Raw genomic sequence first — 22,157 nt, forward strand, 5'->3', positions numbered from 1 at the left:
ACTTGTCAGACCAATGACACTAAAATGACCAGAGACTGAAAAAGCTAGTGTTTAGATGTAGAAAATACAATAGCCCAAACAGTTAAGTCATAAAAAATAGATTTTTTTAAAAAAAAAAAAAAAAACACAAACCTTAAAATATATAACCTATATTAAGCAGCACATGAAAACCCAGTCACGCCTTATTTTCATAGCTCATGGGTGTCAGGATGAGAGCATGAATCTGATATGCTGAAATAGAATATTAATTGTCAGGGCCCAAATAAATCTTTGCATGAATACCTAAATTAACCTGATCTTTAACTCAGATAAATGTGTGACCAAATAAGCCCAAGAGGAGGTAATTGAGTTAGACAAAACCTTTGTGCAGAGACCAGCTTAAGTTATGCAGATCACAGACATCCATTGTATTTAATCATGTATTTCCCTAGCTAATTGACTTCCTTTCAATAGGTAGTGTAAACACAAACTAACCCCTGGGTGTAAATTGGAGAGCCATATGCCTAGGTGCAAATCTTGGGAGATTCTGGTATAAAAATCTGTGTGGTCTTTATGCAGGTATATAGTAATATGAACTTGAAAGGAAATGCCTTCCTTTTTCATATTTTGGAAAATCCCTCTGCCACTCCGTACTGAGGGACGAACACCACACCAGGGTTTTAAAACAGATACCAACTACACAGGGAACAGCCAGTCACATGTATTTTAGGATGAGATTGGATATTGTTGTAATCCAATCATATTTGGTATTTAAATGTACGGGAAATTATGATTGGTTTATTGAAGGGAAAGTTATGTTTCTATGAGGTATCTGAGGAAAGCCAAGACCGGTCAAAACTTAGGAATAGTTTGAACAAACCTGAGGTGACACCCAGGGGACATTCCCCCCCCCCCCCCACATTAGCATTCACACTGCCCCCCGTTTGCTTAAAAATCTGGGTTCTGGAAGGACAAGGGGTCAGACTTTTGGGGAAATCAAGTTACATTGATAAGCTGTCCATCTTCCTAGCCAATTCCGCTTAGCCAGAATGCAATTCATGTAAGTGCAAATCTGAATGTAATCCTTTTTATTTTAAACTGTTTTTGCTTGTTATGTCAATATATTAATTGTTTATTCATTATTTTTTTTTATATCTGAATGCCCTGTATTTTCGTATATTAAATCTAAAATTTAACAAGTTGCGTCCTTGATACTCTAACGGATTCATTAGCCTGTTTAGAAGAGATTGCTCCTCCAGGTTAACCCTTGGAATGCCAGTGTGTGATTTGTTGATACATTTGATTAACAAGCTGTGTGTGCTTGTATTTACATTTGTGTAACAGTCTGGAGGTGTGAAGAGTTAACCCTGTGTGTGCTGGTGTGGGTCTTGCTAGTTTGTGGAACTAAAAGCATGTGTGCCAGTGTGGGACAGTATATTGGGGTCCTATTGCCCGGAACCAATAGGTGATGGCAGAAATATTGAAGTGTCTGGGGGTGTGAAAGCGCTGTGTTGGGAGCGATTCCGTAGGTCTAGAACCTGTGTGATAGGTGAGAGAGACTGCGGGCTGAAATCGTGTTTGACCTCATACAGCAAACACCCCAAAGTCACGGCAGCTGGGACGTGTTCGCGACAATGGGTCAATGGATGCACCCATTCAGTCCATGAAGTGTCTGTCTCTACATCCAGTGGCATTTTATAGCTTTACAATATAGTCCCTAGTGCCTGGTAGAAAGACTTATTCAGTATGCTATGTTCTCTCATTGGCAAGCGTCCTACAGCCCACACAACAAAACAGTTGCGATTTGTAAAATAAGCCAGCTTGGGAGCGAGAAATAGTGCAGTCTAAAAGATCAACGTTTAAGCCGAATCTGGCTGAGAGATGGCAAGCTCTTTATTTTTATGAACTCTCCTGCTGTGCAGGCTGAATGAAGCTTGTCTGGAGAGGATATAGGCCATAAACAGTGATATTGAATAAAAGGGACAAATGTTAGGAGACAACAAATTTGTAACAAATCACAAGACATGTTTTATCCCCCCCCCCCCAGATGTTTTGCAATGTATATTGAAAGGCAACCAATGCATTATACATTAGACTGCTGATATGATCAGCATATAAAATATGAAAAGTGACAATTTTCCTGGCAAATGTCTTAAAAGTGCCATTGTTCTTATAATATTAATACTTAACACAAGGAAGTAGGAAAACAAGCTAAATATCTTAAGTTTTTTTAATCTTTGTGGTAAAGTTCTATAAAAGGTTGCAATTTGTTCTATTTTAAAATGTTACTTTGCAGCAGTATGTTGTACGTACTATAGTCATACTGCATTAACAGGTTTCAGGTAACTAACATTTCATGCTTTTGTCTTAAGTATGCAAGTATCTTCAAATAGCTTAAGTAAATTACCAATTATAGAACACGTAATTACTGTGATGTCAGGCAGTGCTGTTTAAGGGTGAATATTGCCGTGAGAAAGTCTCATCTGAAAGCCCACATAGCAGATCTAAATGACTACCTTGCAAAACAGAGGCCCACTGAAAATATGAAGAGGTATTTGTGTCTCTAAAGCAGGCACAGGTTGGAGTTGGTGTAGAAGGGAATTGAGACATGGATAGGAGAAGGGTGAGTATCAATAAACACCCCAATTAATATGCCAAATCTGCTGTCATTGGGGATGCCAGTTTAGAAACTAGCATTGTTGCAGCAGAATATTTGCACTAGCAACTAGGGCACTGGTCAGGGAACAGGTGTAAAAATGAAATTCCTGGGGGTAATGCTACCGATTCACATGCTGTCAGTTGGATTGTTGACCCCTTTAAATGTGAAATTGCTGTTGTACCAAAAGAGCCTCAAGGGTTGGCAGAGGCAATTCTTGAGCTTCGATGCAATAATGAAGCACGTATTGCATTTGAAAACAAAGCAGATCTGTCATATTTTTGGATGTCAACATCTGGCAAATGCATGCAAAATTGCACAAGGATGCTGTCAAAAAGTTGCTGCCTTTTGCAACAACCTATTTTTGTGAACAAGGATTTTCCACTCTAACGAACATAAAAACAAAGCAGAGAAATCGATTGGACGCTGAAGACTGTATCCAAATTGCTGACATCAAAATGCCCCAATATTGATGCTTTCGTATCAAAAATGAAGCAACATCATTTCTCCAAAACCTGAAGTTTTGAAGTTGAAGCTTTCAAAGAAATTTTGAATAGATTCAATAAAATTTTGAATTCCAATAATCAATAATTTAGGATTTCCTTCCTTTCAAATCAATGTCAACCAATCCCTCCCTACTGCCCTGGACACCGTCGCACCGGCCTCTTCTATCTGCCGTCGTCGCCTTATTCCCCAACCCTGGCACTCCAAACTCACCCGCTCCCTCGAAAAGTGCTCTCGCACAGCTGAACGCCTCTGGAGGAAATCTCGTTCCCTGGCTGACTTCCTTCACTTCAAATTCATCCTCTCCTCTTTCTGCTCGGCCCTGTCCCTCGCTAAACAATCCTTCTTTAAGTCCCTCATCTCTTCTCAGTCCTCCAATCCCCGCCGCCTCTTTGCCACTTTCAACCCCCTCCTCTCCCCCCCCCTCCCACTGTCCCGCCTTCCCTCTCTGCTTCTGACTTCGCTTCTTTTTTCTCTTCCAAAATTGAAGCCATCAGGCGGAACATCTCCTCCTCCCACCCCTCTCCCGCCACCCTCACCGCTTCACCTCCTACCATTAACTAGCTGTGGTCCTCCTTCATCCCCACATCAGGTGAAGTACGGTCCCTTATTCTTTCCTCTCCACCCTCTACCTGTCCTCTCGATCCCATCCCCTCTTACCTCTTCAACCTATCACTCTCCTCTGGCGTTGTCCCATCCTCTTTCAAACACGCTCTCATCTCCCCTATCCTCAAGAAACCCAATCTTGATCCCACCTCTCTTGCTAACTACCGCCCTATCTCTCTTCTCCCATATGCCTCCAAATTACTTGAGCGGATTGTCTGCACCTCTCTGACAACTCCCTCCTTGACTCTCTCCAATCCGGCTACCGCCCCCTCCACCGAAACAGCCCTGGCTAAAGTTACTTATGATCTCCTATCAGCCAAATCCAAGGGTCACTACTCCATACTCATTCTCCTCGACCTCTCCGCTGCCTTCGACACCGTGGACCACCACCTCCTGCTGCACTCTTCTCTCTCTTGGCCTCTCTGGCTCTGTCCATGCCTGGTTCACCTCATACCTTGCTAACCGCTCCTTCTCTGTATCCACGTCTGGTTCTTCCTCCACCCCCTCCCCTCTCCCTATTGGAGTCCCTCAGGGCTCTGTTCTTGGCCCTTTACTCTTTTCGCTCTATACCTCCTCCCTTGGGGCTCTCATCTCCTCGTTCAGTCTTCAGTATCACCTATATGCTGATGATATTCAACTCTACATTTCTTCTCCTGATCTTTCCTCCTCCCTCCTCTCTCGTGTAACTGACTGCCTCTCAGCCATCTCCTCCTGGATGTCCTCACGCTTTCTTAAAATTAACATCTCCAAAACTGAACTCATTGTCTTTCCCCCCACCCAGACTCCCTTCCCACCATGACCTCTCTATCGTTGTTAACAACTCCACTATCTCCTCTGTCACCCAACTTCGCTGCCTGGGAATCACTCTCGACTCCTCTCTCTCTTTTGCTCCCCACATTCAATCCCTTGCTCAAGCCTGTCGCTTCCAACTCCGTAACATTGCCCGCATCCGTCCCTTCCTCTCTCAAGATGCCACCAAAACTATCATCCATGCTCTCATCATCTCCCGCCTCGACTACTGCAACCTCCTCCTCTGCCTCCCCTCTCTGTCTTGCCTTACACTGGCTCCCCTTCCCCTACAGAATCCTTTTCAAACTCCTTACCACCACTTACAAGGCTCTCTCCCAGTCTACTGCCCCTTATATCTCTAACCTCCTCTCCATTCATACTCCCGCCTGCTCCCTGCGCTCGGCCAATGATCGCCGCCTCTCCTCCACTCTGATCACCTCTTCCCACTCTAGAATCCAAGACTTCTCCCGCGCTGCCCCCCTTCACTGGAATGACCTCCCTCGCTCCATCCGTCTCTCACCCAATCTGTTCTCCTTCAAGCGGGCACTTAAAACTCACATGTTCCTTAAGGCCAACCAACCATCCACTTAACCTCTCATTTCTTCTGTTTCTCCCCTGGCCCCTTTTTTCTCTCCCCTTTGCTTCACTGGCTCCCTTATGTGCTTGATTTGTTTACCCTCCCTTAGGATGTAAGCTCGTATGAGCAGGGCCCCTCTTCCCTCCTGTCTCCAAACCTGTTCTTCCGCTCCGTCTCTGCTGTATATGCCTGCCCGGAGTCCCTGAAGTACTGGTACTTTTTGTTTATTGTTCTGTACTGTTTTACCCTGTATAGTCCACTGTTCGTACCGTGTACGGCGCTGCGGAAACCTTGTGGCGCCTTACAAATAAAAGATAATATTATTATTAATAATAATCATCAAGGGGGTAACGTCGTATCTAAATATATTGGGGGTACCCTGAACTAGGGTAATGACTGTTTCAGTACAGATGGCAATAGCATTGTACCAAAGCCAGACAGGTGCTGGTGGATATGGAATTGCTACAAAAAAGTGATAGGGCAATTTATTGCAAAGACCTGACACAGGTAGTAAAGCGAAAAAGACTAACTTTGAGATTCTTGCTTTAAGTTTACAACCTAATGCCCTGAAGAATAAAAAAAATATGAAAGGGGGATGGATTAGTCTATATATAAACCCATGTTTAGAACTTGCCAAGGATATCTGAAGATTATGACAATACAGAGTCCTTATGGATTGATATTCATGGAGAAAGACACGAGTAACAATTGCTAGAAGTTGAAATTCAATCATTACTACAAAGAAAAAAAAAAAAAGGGAAAACAAGAATTTGGTCTTCTTCACGGGCGAATTTTATTGTTCAGATGTATATTGGAAAAATTAAACTAGAGTTTATGGCATTTTTATCTACCTTAAAACAATTACCTTTCATAAGTGGTAGAAGAACTAATTAGAGGGCACTCCACTAGACTCAGTACTACCTAACAAAATATATTTAATTTATACTGTACAGGTGATGGGCAAAGTTTGCACAGTAAGGTCTAATACCAAAATGTCTTTTCAAGAATATAAACAGTAAGAAAAATAAAACTTAATTTTGGCCACTAAATTATAAAGTATGAAGCATAACTGAACAAGAGAAAGACTATATGCTCCCACGATCAAGTTTTACCACAGCAAAGCAAGTCTTATCAATGTTTGTTCCCAATTGTAAAGCGCTATGGAATTTGCTGGCACTATATAAATAAATGTTGATGCCGATATATCATTTGATTCGGCATTATAAACTTACTAAAAATCATGATAAACGATGTCGGTCAAATGTGGAAGTGAATATGCACTCATGACCAGCAGTGCAGGCACATATCTGTAGAGTGTACAGAGCTACAACGTTTCACGATGATTATGATGTAGCAAATCCGAGATCTGAAGGTAAACAGGTAGGTGTGTACACAAGAATCAGCATGCTCATTGAGACTTCAGTTGTTCGCAAAATCGTTGCATGCAATCTTACCTCCGATGCGATTTCTGTAAGATCTTGCGCCCAAAGCTAGTATTCTGAGATACAAAGCCTTGCAACTTGTGATATTTTTAAAGACGACCACATAGTGACCAGGTACAACTGTTCGGCCAAAGCACCATGATGCTCCACTGAGAAAGTGCCAATTGCCCCAGTCGAATGAGCTTTTAAGCCAAACAGCACAGGTCTAGCTGCGTCAATGTCAGCCAAATGAATAGTGGATGTTATCCAATGAGCAACAGATTACATAATTGCTGGTCAGCCATGCTCAAGCGCATTATACAGAATGAAGAGGTTATTAGTCTTGCGGACTGAAGCATTACGGTCCACATAGCTTGTGAGGCCCTGGACCAATCTCCTGGTTCAAGCAAAAATCTCTTTTTTTCCAAATCCCCCTATACTTACCTTTCAATCGCCCTGTTCAAAAAATCCTCTAGTTATTATACTATAATCACTTTTTGTATTGTTTCGATGCAATATCATTTAAGTCAGGCATTGTATATCAGGGTGCCCTGACCAGGCCTGCGGTACCTGACATACACCACTGTAACCCCAAATTGTGACCTGTTTTGAAAATTACACCACTATGTTAGTTAAGGGATAACAACTTATAATGGGCCAAAGAGAATAATATATAATGCCCCATTAGTATTACAAGTAGAAGTATGTAGCAAGGAGATAAGGTCCATGATGCTCCAGGACCAGGTGACTTATTCACTTGTCAGCGTCCCTTGAAATAATAAAAAAAAAAATCCCCCTTAACTTACCTTTTAATCGGCTTGTTCTCCTGTCCTCTTCTCTTCTTTTCTCCAATTCTGTGCTGCTGATTGTTCTTCTCGCGCAGGTGACTCCTTTGTGCTGCGCTCCGCAATGGATGTTGGGCGTGATGACATCACGCCCGACATTCACTGCGAGCACCGCACGGAGGGGGAGAAAAGGGAGGGAGCCGGAGTACCAGCTGACGTGACCGCAAGGTAAGTATTTTCTTTTTTTGCAGGATTTTTTTTTTCCAATTAAGAGCGCTGCCCCCTTGCCACAAGCAAAACTCCTTCTGGGCCACATTTACAGGTGTGCTGGGCCGCATGCGGCCCGCGAGTTGGACAACCCTGCTCTACAGGATGTACAAAAGGGAGGCTGAACATGTAGAACCCACTACATGTCTGCAGATCTCTCATTAATGTCAACTTGTGCGGGTAAAAAAATGGAGCACAGAAACCTGCAACTTCAAAGAGAGACAGAGAACTGAATCAAAACCTTCCTGTAGGGAGGATGGCTAGCACAGCTGGAAGACCTGCATTCAGTGGTATGAAGAGAAAAAAGGGACCTTCTGCAAGTCGTAGTCTGCAGAAGTTGACGGCACGAAAAAAAACCCTGGCCCGCAGGATATCGGTCTCAGTAACCACTCGGCCAAAGACAGACAAGTTAAAAAGTGACACCAAAGTGGGCCTATCAGGGTGAAGAGGTAACCGGTAATACAAACCTATGGCCATGCCCGGAATGCTGGGTCGTGCGGTCAATCTGGAGCCACCAGAATGGCAATTGTCTGATCTTATTTTAGGTTTTTTCTGTTTGTTTTTTTAAACACCCACGGGAGAATGAAAATCTATGGAAACTGCACCAAACGAAATTTCAATGGGATCATCATTGCATCTGTGTACTTCATCTTGGGGGTCTTTAGATTTTACGCTGAATTGGAGGGACCTCGAAGTTCAAACATGACGCCATGACAGTCATCTCTACCTGACCCCAATGCTGTCGGCTGGATCCTGTTGCGGCTAAGGTAATCGTCCACTCAGTCATGCATCCCTGGGTTGAATGTGGCCTACATCACCGGAACATGGCGTTCTGCCATGGACATTATCTGTCCTGTCTCCTGTATGGTCATGGTTAAGGTAGACTACCGCAGTTGCATTTCCAAAGCACCAGAGGATAAGTGGCGGTATGGTGAATAATGAATAATTATTTGCCATACCACCATATTGTTAGCACTTATCCTCAGGCACCTTGGGAACACCATTCGAAAAATTTCTGTATTCAGGAGGTTTGGGATCAACCTTTTTCTTTTTTTCAACTTAGCTGCCACTTTACACATACCCCGAAAGAAACGCAGATTTCCAACCCTATATTTCAGTACCAGAGTTGCATTGTGCAATGGGATTTTCAGGGTCTCTCCATCCAAGTCCCCCTGACCCTGTAAGTGTGCTCTGTAAAAAGCTCTTAACTCCGAGACATTTATGGGAAACAAAGGCTCCTGAGGAGAAGCGAGTCCCTGTAACTTGAACGGGACCTATGACTACTCCCCACCTGTACAGACTCGCATCCATCATGACAAATGTGCACTCCAAATTTTGTAAGGACTGAACTCTTGTAAGTTTTGTTCTCATCAGCCACCATACGAGGGACTGGTAGATGGCCATGGACAGAGTGATGATTTGCCTGAAGGATGGACCTAGACCATTTTCGGAGAAGCTCATGTGAAAGCGGCCTGGAATGAAACTGCGCGAAAGCACTTTTGAACACAGATATCAGAGGGCCCAGCAATTTCATGCACCTGAGAAGAGACACTGCCTACCCGGCCAGTAAGGCCTTTGCGGTGTTCAGAATGGAAAAAAAACCTCTGTCCTCCATAGGAACACTTGATAAATTGTGTTGAAGTTATCTTTTGGGCTGGAATGAAGGAAAACTTGTGAAGATTGAGAACCTGAGTTAGTTAACGTGCTGTTGAAGGGCAAATCTAGATGGCATCTTTAACAGGTTGTTCAAATACCATATGTTAGTTACCTCCTGCGAGTGCAGGAAACTTGCCACGATGACCATAATTTTTAGGGTAGTAGCTAGACCAAATGGGTAAAGATTGTTATATTCAACAGAGGGATAGAAATGTATAAATAAATATATATATATATATATATATATATATATATATATATCTATTCAATAAAATTATAAAAAGGTATCTAGTATTGGTACTTAGCCTCTCAGCTAAGTCTGATAAGCAGGAGAGGAGTGAGTCAGTAGTGTCCCCGATGTTAAGGCTGAGGAGAGTCTGCTATGTTCCCGGGCAATTCTTGGGAACGCAGATGGAGGCGTTCAAGTATGCCAGAAGAGGTGGGGGGAGAGCTCTATATTTTAGCTCCAGCCTCTGAATCTTGTTCCTCCGCTTTTTGTTCAGTCCTTCCTGACTGAAGACTCTGCAGCTCCCAAAGGATTCCACCCTCCTTTTTTTGAAGGGAACTTGGTATGCCCCGCAAGATGGCGGCCGCCAACACTACGATTTACCGGCGCTCTATGCCTCTGAAGTCAGCGCTGGTACGTCAGGGAGCTGTCAGTGTGACCACGGTTTATTAAACCGCCTGTCACACTGTAAAAAACACTCATCGCTGTCAGTGAGAACCGCTTAAACGGAGTGCGCTCTCTGTCACTAGAACATACTCCTAAAAAATAAGAGGAGTAAGTATAAAAAAAACATTAAAAAAAACAACAAAAAAACTGTCCTAGTATAAAAAATAAGCCCAACTCCCTTGGGCACTTAATCTAAACTGGGGAGCTACAGGGGGTTGCAGAGGGGAGGAGTCTCAGCATGATACATTTAACAAGTTAACTAGTTAAGTGCCAACTCCACGCTCCCCTCATACAACCCATTGTGGCAGTGTCCCCCAGATAGAATGAAAAAGAAATTGATTTTACGGCGAGTAAAAATCTACTTTTCTCTTTCCTACCATTGGGGGACACTGCAAGAAATTCCAAAGCTTACTCTATGGGAGGGATTGCTCTTGAACTGCTGCGTGTAATACCCTGCGCCCAAAGCCTACATCGCCGATGAAAAGCCCTGTAGTCTATAAAATCTTACAAAGGTGTGGATGGACGACCACGTCGTTGTTTTGCACAACTTCTCCGCCGAGACACCGTGGCGCGCTGCCCAAGAAGCGCCAACAGCCCTAGTAGAATGAGCTTTTAAAGTCACTGGGACAGGCTCGTACATAGGCCTACCGAATGGTGGAAGTAATCCAGCGGGCAAGCGACTGTTTGGATGCTGGCCAACCCCATTTATGCGCCTCAAAGAACAAAAATAGCCTTAGTCTTACGGAAAAAGACCGTGCGATTAACATAAAACTAAAGAGCATGGACCACATCCAGCAAATGTAACGAGTCATTCGGAAAAGAATGGGAAGGACGAAAGGCAGGGACCACAATCTCCTGATTTAAGTGGAATCTGAACACTACCTTGGGAACGAAAGAAGGCTTGGTACGAAGTACCACTCTATCTTCATGAAAGATCAGGAATGGAGGACTGCAGCAGAGCGCTTCCAATTCAAAACCCTATGAGCTGAAGCGATAGCTAACAGGAACACCGTCTTCCAAGTAAGATGTTGAAAATCAACAGACTCCAGAGGTTCAAATGGCGCCCGGCTAAGTGCATTGAGCACCAAATTGAGGTCCCAAGGCTCCACAGGCTGAATTACGGGAGGATGCACGGAGAACCACCTGAAGGAAGGTCTGAACATCCCTACAGGCCGCTAATTTGCGCTTAAAATAAATGGAGAGCACCGAATGTGAACCTTAAGGGACCCAAAGAGTAGGCCTTTATCTAGGCTGGCCTGCAAGAAGGCTAACAGTTAAGGAAAGCTAAACCTAGATGTGTGGAATTTGTTGGACTCACCAAAGAATGTATGCCCTTCAAACTCAATGATATATGGCTGAGGAAGATAACTTTCTGGCCCTGATTAGGGTACCAATTACCTCCCACGAGAACCCCCTTGCCTTAAGAATTAGGGTCTCCGCCACGCCGTCAAAGCTAGATGATCTAAAAAGTGGCAGAGAAGTGGTCCTTTAACTAGAAGATCTGGTTGATTGGTAGACGGAAGGAAGGTGCTGCTGCCAGTCCCAGGATGTCCAAGAACCATGCCCTGCGAGGCCAATATAGGGTCTACCAGAATTACGCGAACCCGCTACCTCTAACATTTTTAGCACCCGCGAGAGTATGGGTATTGGAGGTAACAAGTACACTAGCCGGAAGCGCCATGGAACTGCCATCACATCCGTGAATCTCGCCTGAGGGTCTTGAGACTTCAAGCCGCATTGAGGAACCTGATAGTTTAGTCTGTACGCCATGAGGTCGATCTCTGGTGTGCCCCAGCGTTCCACAACGAGAGCAAAGACCTGCCTGTTGAGACCAATCACCTAGGTGAAATCTCTGTCTGCTGAGAAGGTCGGCTTATCAATTTTCTACGCCTGGTATGTAAATGGCCGATATTTTGGGAATATGCTGTTCCGCCCATACCATGATCCTGGCTGTCTCACGCATGCCTGCTATACAGAGTTCCGCCCTGGTGATTTATGTAAGCCACAGCCGTGGCATTGTCTGACTGAATATGCAGAGGCTTTCCTGACAGAAAACGGAGCCTGCGTCAACGTCTTGTACACTGCTCTGAGCTTCAGTACGCTGATAGGGAGTGTGACTTCCTGGGGAGACCAGAGTTCCTGTAATCTCAGGGACCCTGTCATCCCACCCCAACCTGACAGACTTGCGTCTGTTGTAACCAAGGTTCATGACCAGGCTCGAAGAGACTGTCCTCTTTCCAGATTCTGTCTGGATATCCACGCCAGGGAAATGTGTGGGGGTCTGGACAGGCAGATGATCTGCCTGTCTAAATGTACCTGGGGACCTGACCCCTTCTGAAGAATCTCCCTCTGAAGGAATTGTGCAACTGGCACTGGCTCGTACACCGATAGCATCGTTCCCAGGAGCCTCATGCAACTGAGGAGAGAAACCTTTCTCCTTGCTAGAAGGTATCTGGTTTTGTTGTCCTCCGGTAGATATACTCTCTGGGTCAATGTGGTGAATATGAGGCCCAAAAACAGCATTTGCTGCGCTGGAATGAGATGACTTGGGTACGTTCAGAACCTAGCTATGTGCTTTCAGAAACTGAATAGTAATTTGGATGTGATGTGTTAAGAGCGATGCCGACGGAGCTTTAAGAAGGAGGTGGTCTAGATAAGGAATTACCGTGACTCCTCTCTGTCGCAGAAGGCCTGCCATCATTGCCATGATCTTGGTGAACACTCGGGCGTGGCTGCTAGACCGAAAGGTAGGGCTCTGAACTGAAAAGTGGAAGCTTCCCACCGCAAAGTGAAGACGACACTGGTGTCCCCTTCATATTGGAATATGTAGGGAGGCATCCCTGATGTCTATGGAAGCTAGGAATTCTCCCTGTTCCATTCCGGCTATGAAAGTTCGAAGTGAAAGTTCGAAGTGACTACATTTTAAATTTCTGAAGCTTTGCCTGCCTGTTTAGAGACTGAAGATTTAAAATTGGGTGGAAAGTGCCGTCTGGTTTTTCCACAAGGAAGAGGTTGGAGTAAAAACCCAACCTCTTTCCCACTGGGGGACATGGAGAAGAACCCCGGTTGCAAGCAGCTTCTGGATGGATTCCTGAAATGCCCTGCGCCTGAGGGGACAAAGGGTAAGGGCCGTGTTGAAAATCCTGTGCATTGGACTCTGTCTATGATGTAGCCCCGGGACACAATTCCTCATATCCAAACGTCCGTGGTGGATGCCCACCACTGGCCTTGGAAGCGAAGAAGACGCGTCCCCACCACAGATTCCCTTGAAGTAAGTCTGTCAGGCTGCGGGTTTCTCAGTTGGTCCAGAGGTTCCTCGCCTAGCAGCACCCCTACTTCTGCTAAACGTTCCCCTGGGACCAGAGGACTGGCCTCTCGACAAGGTACCCCCGGCCTCGGGCAAAGAAACGAAAGGACCGAAACCGTCCCTGTCGTGGTTTATTGGGGCCAATGGGGAGGGAGGTGCTATTACGTTGGTGGCCACCTGGATAACCTTCTCTGACCCGAACAGAGTAACACCATCAAATGGCAATCTCTCTAGTGGTCTCTTTGAATCAGCATCCGCTCTCCAAGTGCGTAACCATAAGGTACGACGGGCCGCAATAATGAGGGCCAAGAATCTGGAATTAATGGACAGCGTCCATGGCTGCGTGACCTACATAATCTGAAGTTTCCTGGATATGTTTAGCTAAGGTGAACAGTTCTGTACGAGGAATGTTATCCTGTATTCCCCTTACTAATTTTTCAGACCATAGCGGAATAGCCATGTGAGCCCAAGCTACGGACATATTGGGTCTAAACAAACTGCCTGCCACAACATAAGCCGAGCAGAGGGCTAAATTACATTTCTTATCAGTGGAATCCCTGAGAGATACCCACTCTTGAGTGGAAATAGCTGAAGATGAAAACAAGCGAGCTACTGGGGTGTCAACCCTAGGTAAAGCTTCCCATTTAACAGAGTCCTCTGCCGGGAGAGGGTTAAGACACTTAAACCTGCCTGGCATCATAAATTGTTGTTTGGATTCTGCCAAGCATCAGATACCATTTCCATCATTTCCGGTGATTGTGTAAAGGAGGGTAACTGAGATTTAATCTTTTTAGACAAAGAGAAACCTGACGGAGCCATGGACTCAGGTTCAGCTAAGCCTAAGGTATATCTGATGCCTAAAATGAGGCTATTTACATTATTGGCAGATGCAGAATCCCCAGACCTAAGGGTATCCTCCTGTAGATCAAAATCCAATTCCCCTTCCTCTGCTGATGAATGGTCTGAATCCTGATCACGGTCCTGCCCCGCATCAGGAATAATCCTCTTGCCTCTGAGATATTGCAAGTAAACGTTCCACTTCTTGAGCAGATTCCGCCTGTGAGGATGTGCCTGCGACATCCTGACCGTGTGTAAAGAGTGAGAAACAGAATCTTCATGTAACTCTGTGGACTGTATCACCACCTTAGTGAGCTCAGCCATTGCTGTTGTCAGGATCTTACCCAGAGCGGTTCCCCCATAGCTGCAGACGCCCGAGCTGGGTTGCGTCTCTCCTGGATGTCAGCGTCACAAACTGTACAAAGAGCGTCCTGGATCAGCTGTCTAACAGATTATTTACAGTTTGGCACTGGTATAATACAGCACAGCTGTACCAGAGGGTCCCTTGTGTTTGGGCTTCCCCTTTTCAGACACACTTTAAAATGCAAATGCTTAAAGATGATGTCTATCTGTCCGAGTACTAGCAATATGCTGTCTGTACAATAGGAATTTAGCAAGTTTCTATACCAGGTAGTCCTATAATTAACACCAATCCCCAGACACTGCGTATTATAGTTCTTTATGTGCAAAGCTCATTACACAAACTCGCAAACGTTAAAATATATAGAGCAATATAAAACGATACAACAATACCAGCTGAGGAGAGGCAGTGCAGGGAAACAGTGTGCACTCGATGAATCTGTGTCCAATATGGCAGCCGTCCGCACCAGGAAATGCATAGGATGTATAGGAAGTACCTCCCCCGACTCCTCTCCCAATATGGCTGCCTCCGCCGACCAGCGCATTTAATAATATGGCTGATGGCTTTGTTTGCAACACGCTGCTGTAAACCTGCCCAGGGTGCGTGTGCTAAAATCTTTGGCAATTGCTTTGCCTCCTAAGAAGCGTGAGCGTTGCTCCATCCCCCCGCTGCTTGTTGTCTAGGGAAAAGGGAGGGGGGACCTGCCGGCATGTGTGAAGGACGGGAAGGAGAGTCTGCTACAGCTTCACTCCTGTCCGCTTACAATCTGTAGCCGTACTCAGCTGGTCTATATCTGGACAAAAAAACCTATATATAAATAAGTGCCCCACAAAAACTGCTGCCACTGGCAGACTTACAAAAAATGTGGCCCCCTTTCTCGTTTTAAAGCGGATATTTCCGGCAGAGGTGCTAGGAAAGAGAGACCAAGCTGCTGCTTACCTGCGCTGGGACCCAGAGTGAACAGAGCAGAAGTCTTATTCACTCCTCTGGGTCTTTATAGATCGAGTCCCGCGCTGCACCTGAAAAAGGATTAAAATAAAAAAAAAACATGTAAAATCTAAAACTAATACAAGTATAGGCAGTAGCCTATATCGGAGTGACCCATCTCCTAGGGAATTAAAGGTTTCTACAGGGGAAGGAGTTTGAAGATCAAACAAGTTGATTAGTGTCTAAACTCCTAGTCCCACTACTATACTCCAATGTCACCCAATGGTAGGAAAGAGAAAAACTATTAAATACAAATGGTAGTCCATGGCATCACAGTACTATTTTTATATTAGTACAGATTAAAAAAAATTACATTATTAACAGAAAAGTAACACCACCACACATTTCTTAGTAGCAAGCTTGATTACAGACCTTTCAAATGTAAGTATTATATACACAGCCCAAGTATATGTACCTGTCAGCACTCTCATAGCACCATGGACAGCACTGACTTCCCCGCTTACTAACATCTCCATGAGCAGATTGAAAAGTTGTGGCCATGCTTCAGGCCAGTCCCAGTGTGCAATGGCAGATACTGCATATGCTACACTGGAACGTACTTTGCTAATTGACTCTCGAAGCCCTCGAGGAAGCAGGAGGCGGATTGCTGCTTTAGCCTAATCAAAGAAAAACCAAGCAGCATGAGTACTTCTTCCCCAAATTTCACACAATGATAAAAAATAGATTACTCACTCTTTCAGTGGTCTCAGGCAACCTGAATTTCTCTGAATGGGAGCACCAGTGATTTTCAACATACTGCTTCAAAACTACAGATGAAAGCTGAAAAACAATGCAAGTCAATGATGGCACTAGACAAAACTACTAGAGACCGATTTGCACTAAAAAGAAACGACCTGTGGTCCTGTCCAAAGTGTGTAAAACTCATTCAGCATCTAGAACTCTGTTACACTCAAATCATATCTATTTCAATAGGCCATAAACTGTGATATTTGCATTACAAAATAGCAATCATATAAATTTTACTACAAACATCACTCCTCTTTCTAATAAGTCACCCCTCTTGCTTTCAGAAGGTTAAAATAAATACATATAGCAATAATACAAATTCATTAACACTTCCACCATGCCTCGCTTATTAGGACCCCATAATTCTGAAATTAAATTGGAAAAACTGCAATATGTTTGTTTAGGGCAGTTTGGGAACCACTGTGCGCTGTGGCTCCCTTGGGTGCCGCGGCCAGGGGCAATGGTAAGTAAGGTGGGAAACTACTTGGTAATTATTTTGACTTAGGGGTGCCTTGAAAATATTATGGAGAGCCTAAGGGTGCCTCTAACTGAGAAAGTTTGGGATCCACTGGTTTAGGGCATTAAATCTATCCCATAGTTACTTTTAGGCCCTAAGAAGGGTTTAAAATGATTAGGAACTTATTCCAATTTTTTGGTTCACCAGAATATTTATGGGAAGAGTTGCAAATTAAACATTTGACATACAATAAATGAGGTCTGTCATGTGAAAACTATGACACATGGGAGATTGATATAACATGTTATTTAAGACACACTCTACGGCAATGACATTTTCAAATCATCACAATCTACTATAGAGCAGGACCATCCAATTGAAGAAATGCAGGTTGTAAGGGTCCCTCCAGGACTACATCATTTACAGAAATCTGCCTAGAAGCATATCATTTTAACAAATGCATATACTTAAACAGCAAACCCATACAGTATCACAGCATTATATAATGTTAAGTTAGCTCAACTATATAAAATGGTAACAAATTGTGACATAGCACCAAGTTTCACCACCTCCTACCAGAGTAACCAAATAGCAAGCAGTAGAACACATAGCAACTACATTCTGGGTACCATCTCTCTTTAGAGTATGCAGAAAATAAAGTGATGCTGTATGAAAAGTCTTACCTGTCTGATGGCAAGAGCACCTTGTGGATCAACAGTCAGCTCAGCCAAATGAATCCCAAACTCTGTTACAGGGGGAAAAAAACAGCAGGGGTGGTTATTGAAATGGAAATTCAGATTTGTATAGTTAAATTTTGTATGGGAAGTTGGAGTACAGGGTACTTAGCACCCATCACTTGTCCATACAGTGCCGTATCCGCTTAATCCATCGTGTCCCCATTTAGCCATGTCACAGTGCTTGAGCACGGCCAGTCCGTTCATACATTGTCCCTTATGCTGCAGCTTCTGGTTACTCACCCTCTGTTACTTCCAGCACTTTAAGCTGCTCCTCCGCTGCCGCTCGCACCTCGTGTCCCGGAGACAGAATGCCACTCAGTGTTTCCAGGAGGGCCTCCCTCAGCCCTGCCTGGACTGTGGGCAGAGGGGCGGGCGAGCTCTGCGCCATTACACCGGGAAAAGAGTATACACGGAGACTCAGCAGAACAACTTCAATGCCTCACAGTCCAGCGCGCCAACACCGCCCGCCAAGCCCCGCACGCAGGGAGAGAAAGGGCGGGATCACGCCGGGTACAGGAGGCGGATACACGCAGGTTCAAGGGTAGGGTCATGGGTGAAGAGCTTGCTCGGTCACTACACTTTTCAATAAGAGTGTTTTGTCATCAACGGGCGATTCCGATTAAACACCTTATTCTTAGTTCTCTAGGTGACAAGGGTACTTTCCTGCAGGCAGTCCTCATAACGGACAGAAGCGCTGGACATTAGCTGCATAATTTTCTCTGTAATGAGGTTAACCATGTACAGTGCAACGTAGACATAGCAATTAAGAGCTATATCAAACCTAGAAATGGTCAAACGTAGGATTCATGTACTTCATTAAAACTGGCCCTGGGTGAGTTATGAGGTTTAGGGGCCTTTTTAGCTTGGTTCGCATTTTTGCCCCATCAAGTATCAGCTGTCATCACAGTGATGACATGACTTAAAGGAACAATTTACCTTTAAAGTCATGTTGGAACTCTATGGCTCTGTTATAATGACAACTTAAGGTTCTGACCCAGGTAAATGTATCAAGTTGTGGGTTTGAAAAGTGGAGATGTTGCCTATAGCAACCAGTCAGATTCTAGTTATTTATTTAGTGCATTCTACAAAATGCTAGCTAGAATCTGATTGGTTGTTATAGGCAACAGCTCCACTTTTCAAACCAGTCAGAAACTATCAACTTGATATATTTAACCCCCCCCCCCAACAATTTTTTGCTCATGTGTGACCTAGAGATACACGTGTGCAAGGGTCAATTGCGTTCATTCAGGGGAGAGCACAAAGACTGCCCGAGAAAAAGATTTTTCTCCTTCAACGCAATCAACATAGGATTAATTGGCTAACTTGCTCATCGAGGTCAAACTCCAAAAGCTAGGCTTAGTAAGCAAGCAAGTATTATGGGGACTGCAGTATTGTGTGGTACTGTGCTTATTGCAGGAGATATCTATTGAGTTAGGCTTTTGGTGAATTGCTACTATACTCAAAAGTGCCAAAACCATGCAGAAAAAGATTGAGATAGGTGTGTTTTTTAACATATATCATGTGGTGGGCTGTAAGCAGGGGCGCACGGAGCATTTTTAAGGGGGGGGTTTCCCCTCCACCGGAAAAAAAAAGCGAGAGCTGCCGCGCATGCGCAGCAGCTCCATTAAAGCAGCACTGTACTATACAGCAGCTGCGGCGGTGCTGTATACAATACAGCACCGCCACGGACGCTTCTTTTACAGAGCCGCGGCTGCTGTATAGTACAGTGCCGCTATATAGGGCACTTTTTTAGCGGAGGGGAGGGGTTTCTGGAGACCCAGAAACCCCCCCCTGGTGCGCCACTGGTAAGCTTTGTAGTTAGAATTTTCTTTGGTTTGTTTCTTAATGCTGCTATTAATATTTTATAAGTATTCAGAGTTTCTACAGAATCTTATGTGGGATTGATGCTTTAAGTTGTATGAACATGTTCTAATATGGTGATGTGAACATGGGTTACATTCATTGTAAGAGTGGGCCAAATTGCAATTTTAAACTTCACAATGTTTCTGTACAATGCAAATATATATTTATAACTTACTGTAATTTTGTTTTCATGGACTGTAGACATGACATGGAAACACCCAGGGGTTATTACTATGATCATTTGAGCAGACAGGAAATTGAAAAGTGTGTCAATATCTCTTACCCCTCCTCCTACCTAGTTAGTGTGTTTATCTAAGCTTGGAAGTAAGGAGGATTGTGTCTGTAAAAAGTTGAATATATTATGATTGCACCACCACTATTACAGAAAGAAGAAAAAAAAAACTATGTTGGCCTTATGCACAATGGATACAAATTTTATTTAAATAACCACAATCAAAAGACACAGTAACAGCACTGAGCATGCTATGTTAGCAAAACCACCATTTGGTGGTCATTTGTAGGCAACAAATAGATACTAGTACAGGGGTTGGCAACCTTTTTCTATCGGAGTGCCGGCTAAAATCTAGTCAAGCCCAGGTGTGCCAGTTGTGTGTGTGTATATATATATATATATATATATACACACACACACACACACACACACACACCTGCCTAGAGAAATTCATAGCCCCCATTTTTTTACCATGCAAGTGGTCATACAATGGGGGGGGTGTCAGTACAAAAATTTTTTTAGGACACTAATAAATGAATAAAAAATGATATAATTTTATACTTACCTCTTCCAGGCGTGATCCGGTCCGCAAAGGTGCTTGGGAGGAACTGCTCTGCCGGCACTGAACTGCTGCGCAAGCGCACCAGCTCAGCTCTTCTCCGGCCGTCATTTTTAATAAATGACAGCCGGATAAGTACTGAACTGTTTTTTCCTCCTGATGAAGTCTGAACATCTAACCAGACGAAACGCGTTGAGGAGTGTCTAAGGACCTTTCCATCATCTGTTTGGATATCGTGGTACTAGTGTGGTGGGAGCGCTGCAGAGATTTATATATGAGCTGATTGATATCTATGCATACATCTCTGATTACATCCCAGATTAGTACCTAAAGATACCAATATATGTCTGTTACCTTGTGTTTTTATGTAAGTGTGATACTTACTATTTTATTAGTAAAATCTGAGTTTTTACAATATTACACTATATGAGTTTTTTTTATATTGCTCCTATGATGCTGAAGTTACAGTCCTAACAGAATTGTACACTTGGATGAGTGACGTTACTGGTAACAGCTGCTCAGATTTGGAGTTTTCCATTGAACTGATTCATATATCTTCTGGTTCTTTTATCTGGTACGCAGTTTTATGTTTATTGGTGATTACATTGGTGGCATTGAACACAGTGTGCTGTCACTTTTGTATATATCTATTCACCCTTTTGGTTTCATTAGCCCTACCGGAGAGAAGTTATTATCCTTGAGTACACATCTGACTCCTCCACTTTACTCTCTCTTATTACATTAATATATTGTGGTAATACACCATGTGGCGCCGTGTTTCCTTTATTCCTTTATAGATTTTCCAGACTCACCACCTGTATTGGAACTGGCTGCCTCCTGTACATTGGACTTTGGGTGTAATTATCCCGCCTAGTGACTGTATACTGAATAGGGTTACGCGCCCCCTTTTATGTGGTATCTGTTATCTGCACAAATATATATATATATATATATATATAATGTCAGATGGGAAGGGGTATGGCACCTTAGGTGTATTATTATGGGTAAATTAACCCAGAAGCCAAGGTATGTGTATATGCGTACCAACTTAATACTTGAAAACATCTCATCAGTATGCAGGGTAGATGCTTTTGCTGCGGTCACGTGCGTATGCTGTATCTCATAAATCCATGCAGATAGAGAAAAAAAAAACAAATAGTGTGATACCGTAATAGAAATACTTGCAGATATTACCACCACCAAGTTATATGCGTACCATATAGAGGTTATAATAGTATGACATTAGATATTTCCCTTATATGAGGGATCAGACAATAAAAGACGACATAGAAGCACCAAGTGGCCGCGTACCGAATATCATAAGAAAAGCCTCTTATCTGTAACTTAGTTCCGTGACAGCCTCCTCAGCTCGTCCTAGTGTGGAGACAGGTTGTCTATTCTTTATCACACTCAGCCACAGTATATAGTAAAAGTAGAAACACTATATAGTGTTGTATTTCAAACATGGTATTTATTAAACAAAAACTGCACACTCACATTCTGTAATGTGTATTTCCTCTATACCCTGAAGATTTTCCATGCAACAGGGGCTGGGTCAGGGGTGGCATTAGATAGTGGGATCCTCTGAGAGTGGTTGTCTGTCAAAACAGGCTGTTACAAGCCTGCAAATCTCATCCCAATACTTCTGTTGGTCACCTGCTGGAATGACAAGGAGTCTGCTAGAATAAAATCTGAGACAATGGGGACATACTCAAGTCAATTATGGGGTAAAGCCAAGATGATTAAATGACACTCCCAATATTAACCCCTTACTGTTAAGGCTGAGGGCTACAGAGATAAACTTTTAAAACAAATGGATAGAGGTCTTCATCTATAGCAGCCTCCATTAGGGTAGAACCACAATAAAACCCATAGACAGATGTGTCCAGAGCTTGGTAGGGATAGATAAGGGCATCAGCTGGCTCGATGGACAACTTCTGGAGGATTTGCTTTTAGCACATTCTTTGTAAGAGAGAACAAAATCCCTGACAAAGAAGGCCACCAGATGGAACGTGAGAGGATGTCAATGGTCTTGGTGTCCAGAGGTCTTGCTCATATGGGACTCAGAAAGAAATGCTTTCCGACGATGAACTGGAACAATCTATCCGCAGGAGTTTCCCAGAGGAGCTAGCGTTTGACATTGGCCAAAGATTACAC

At 43.8% G+C, this 22,157-nt stretch overlaps 1 protein-coding gene across 2 annotated transcripts in view; it reads right to left on the reverse strand.

Moving 5' to 3' along the window:
• Positions 1–17,850, reverse strand: part of IPO9 (importin 9) — a 92,503-nt gene extending 74,653 nt beyond the window's left edge. The window contains exons 1-4 of one of the 2 annotated variants that reach the window (XM_075195582.1): positions 17,587–17,848; positions 17,293–17,354; positions 16,099–16,185; positions 15,821–16,022 (exon numbers count right to left, since the gene is read on the reverse strand). In XM_075195582.1, the coding sequence (XP_075051683.1) occupies positions 15,821–16,022; positions 16,099–16,185; positions 17,293–17,354; positions 17,587–17,734 (499 nt within the window). In that variant the 5' untranslated portion in view covers positions 17,735–17,848. Of the gene's footprint in view, positions 1–15,820; positions 16,023–16,098; positions 16,186–17,292; positions 17,355–17,586 lie in introns of both variants that reach the window. The other variant, XM_075195583.1, reaches the window with a different exon arrangement.
• Positions 17,851–22,157: the final 4,307 nt, after the last annotated feature.

The sequence above is a fragment of the Mixophyes fleayi genome, chromosome 2 (genome assembly GCF_038048845.1).
Source record: "Mixophyes fleayi isolate aMixFle1 chromosome 2, aMixFle1.hap1, whole genome shotgun sequence".
NCBI lineage: Eukaryota > Metazoa > Chordata > Amphibia > Anura > Limnodynastidae > Mixophyes > Mixophyes fleayi.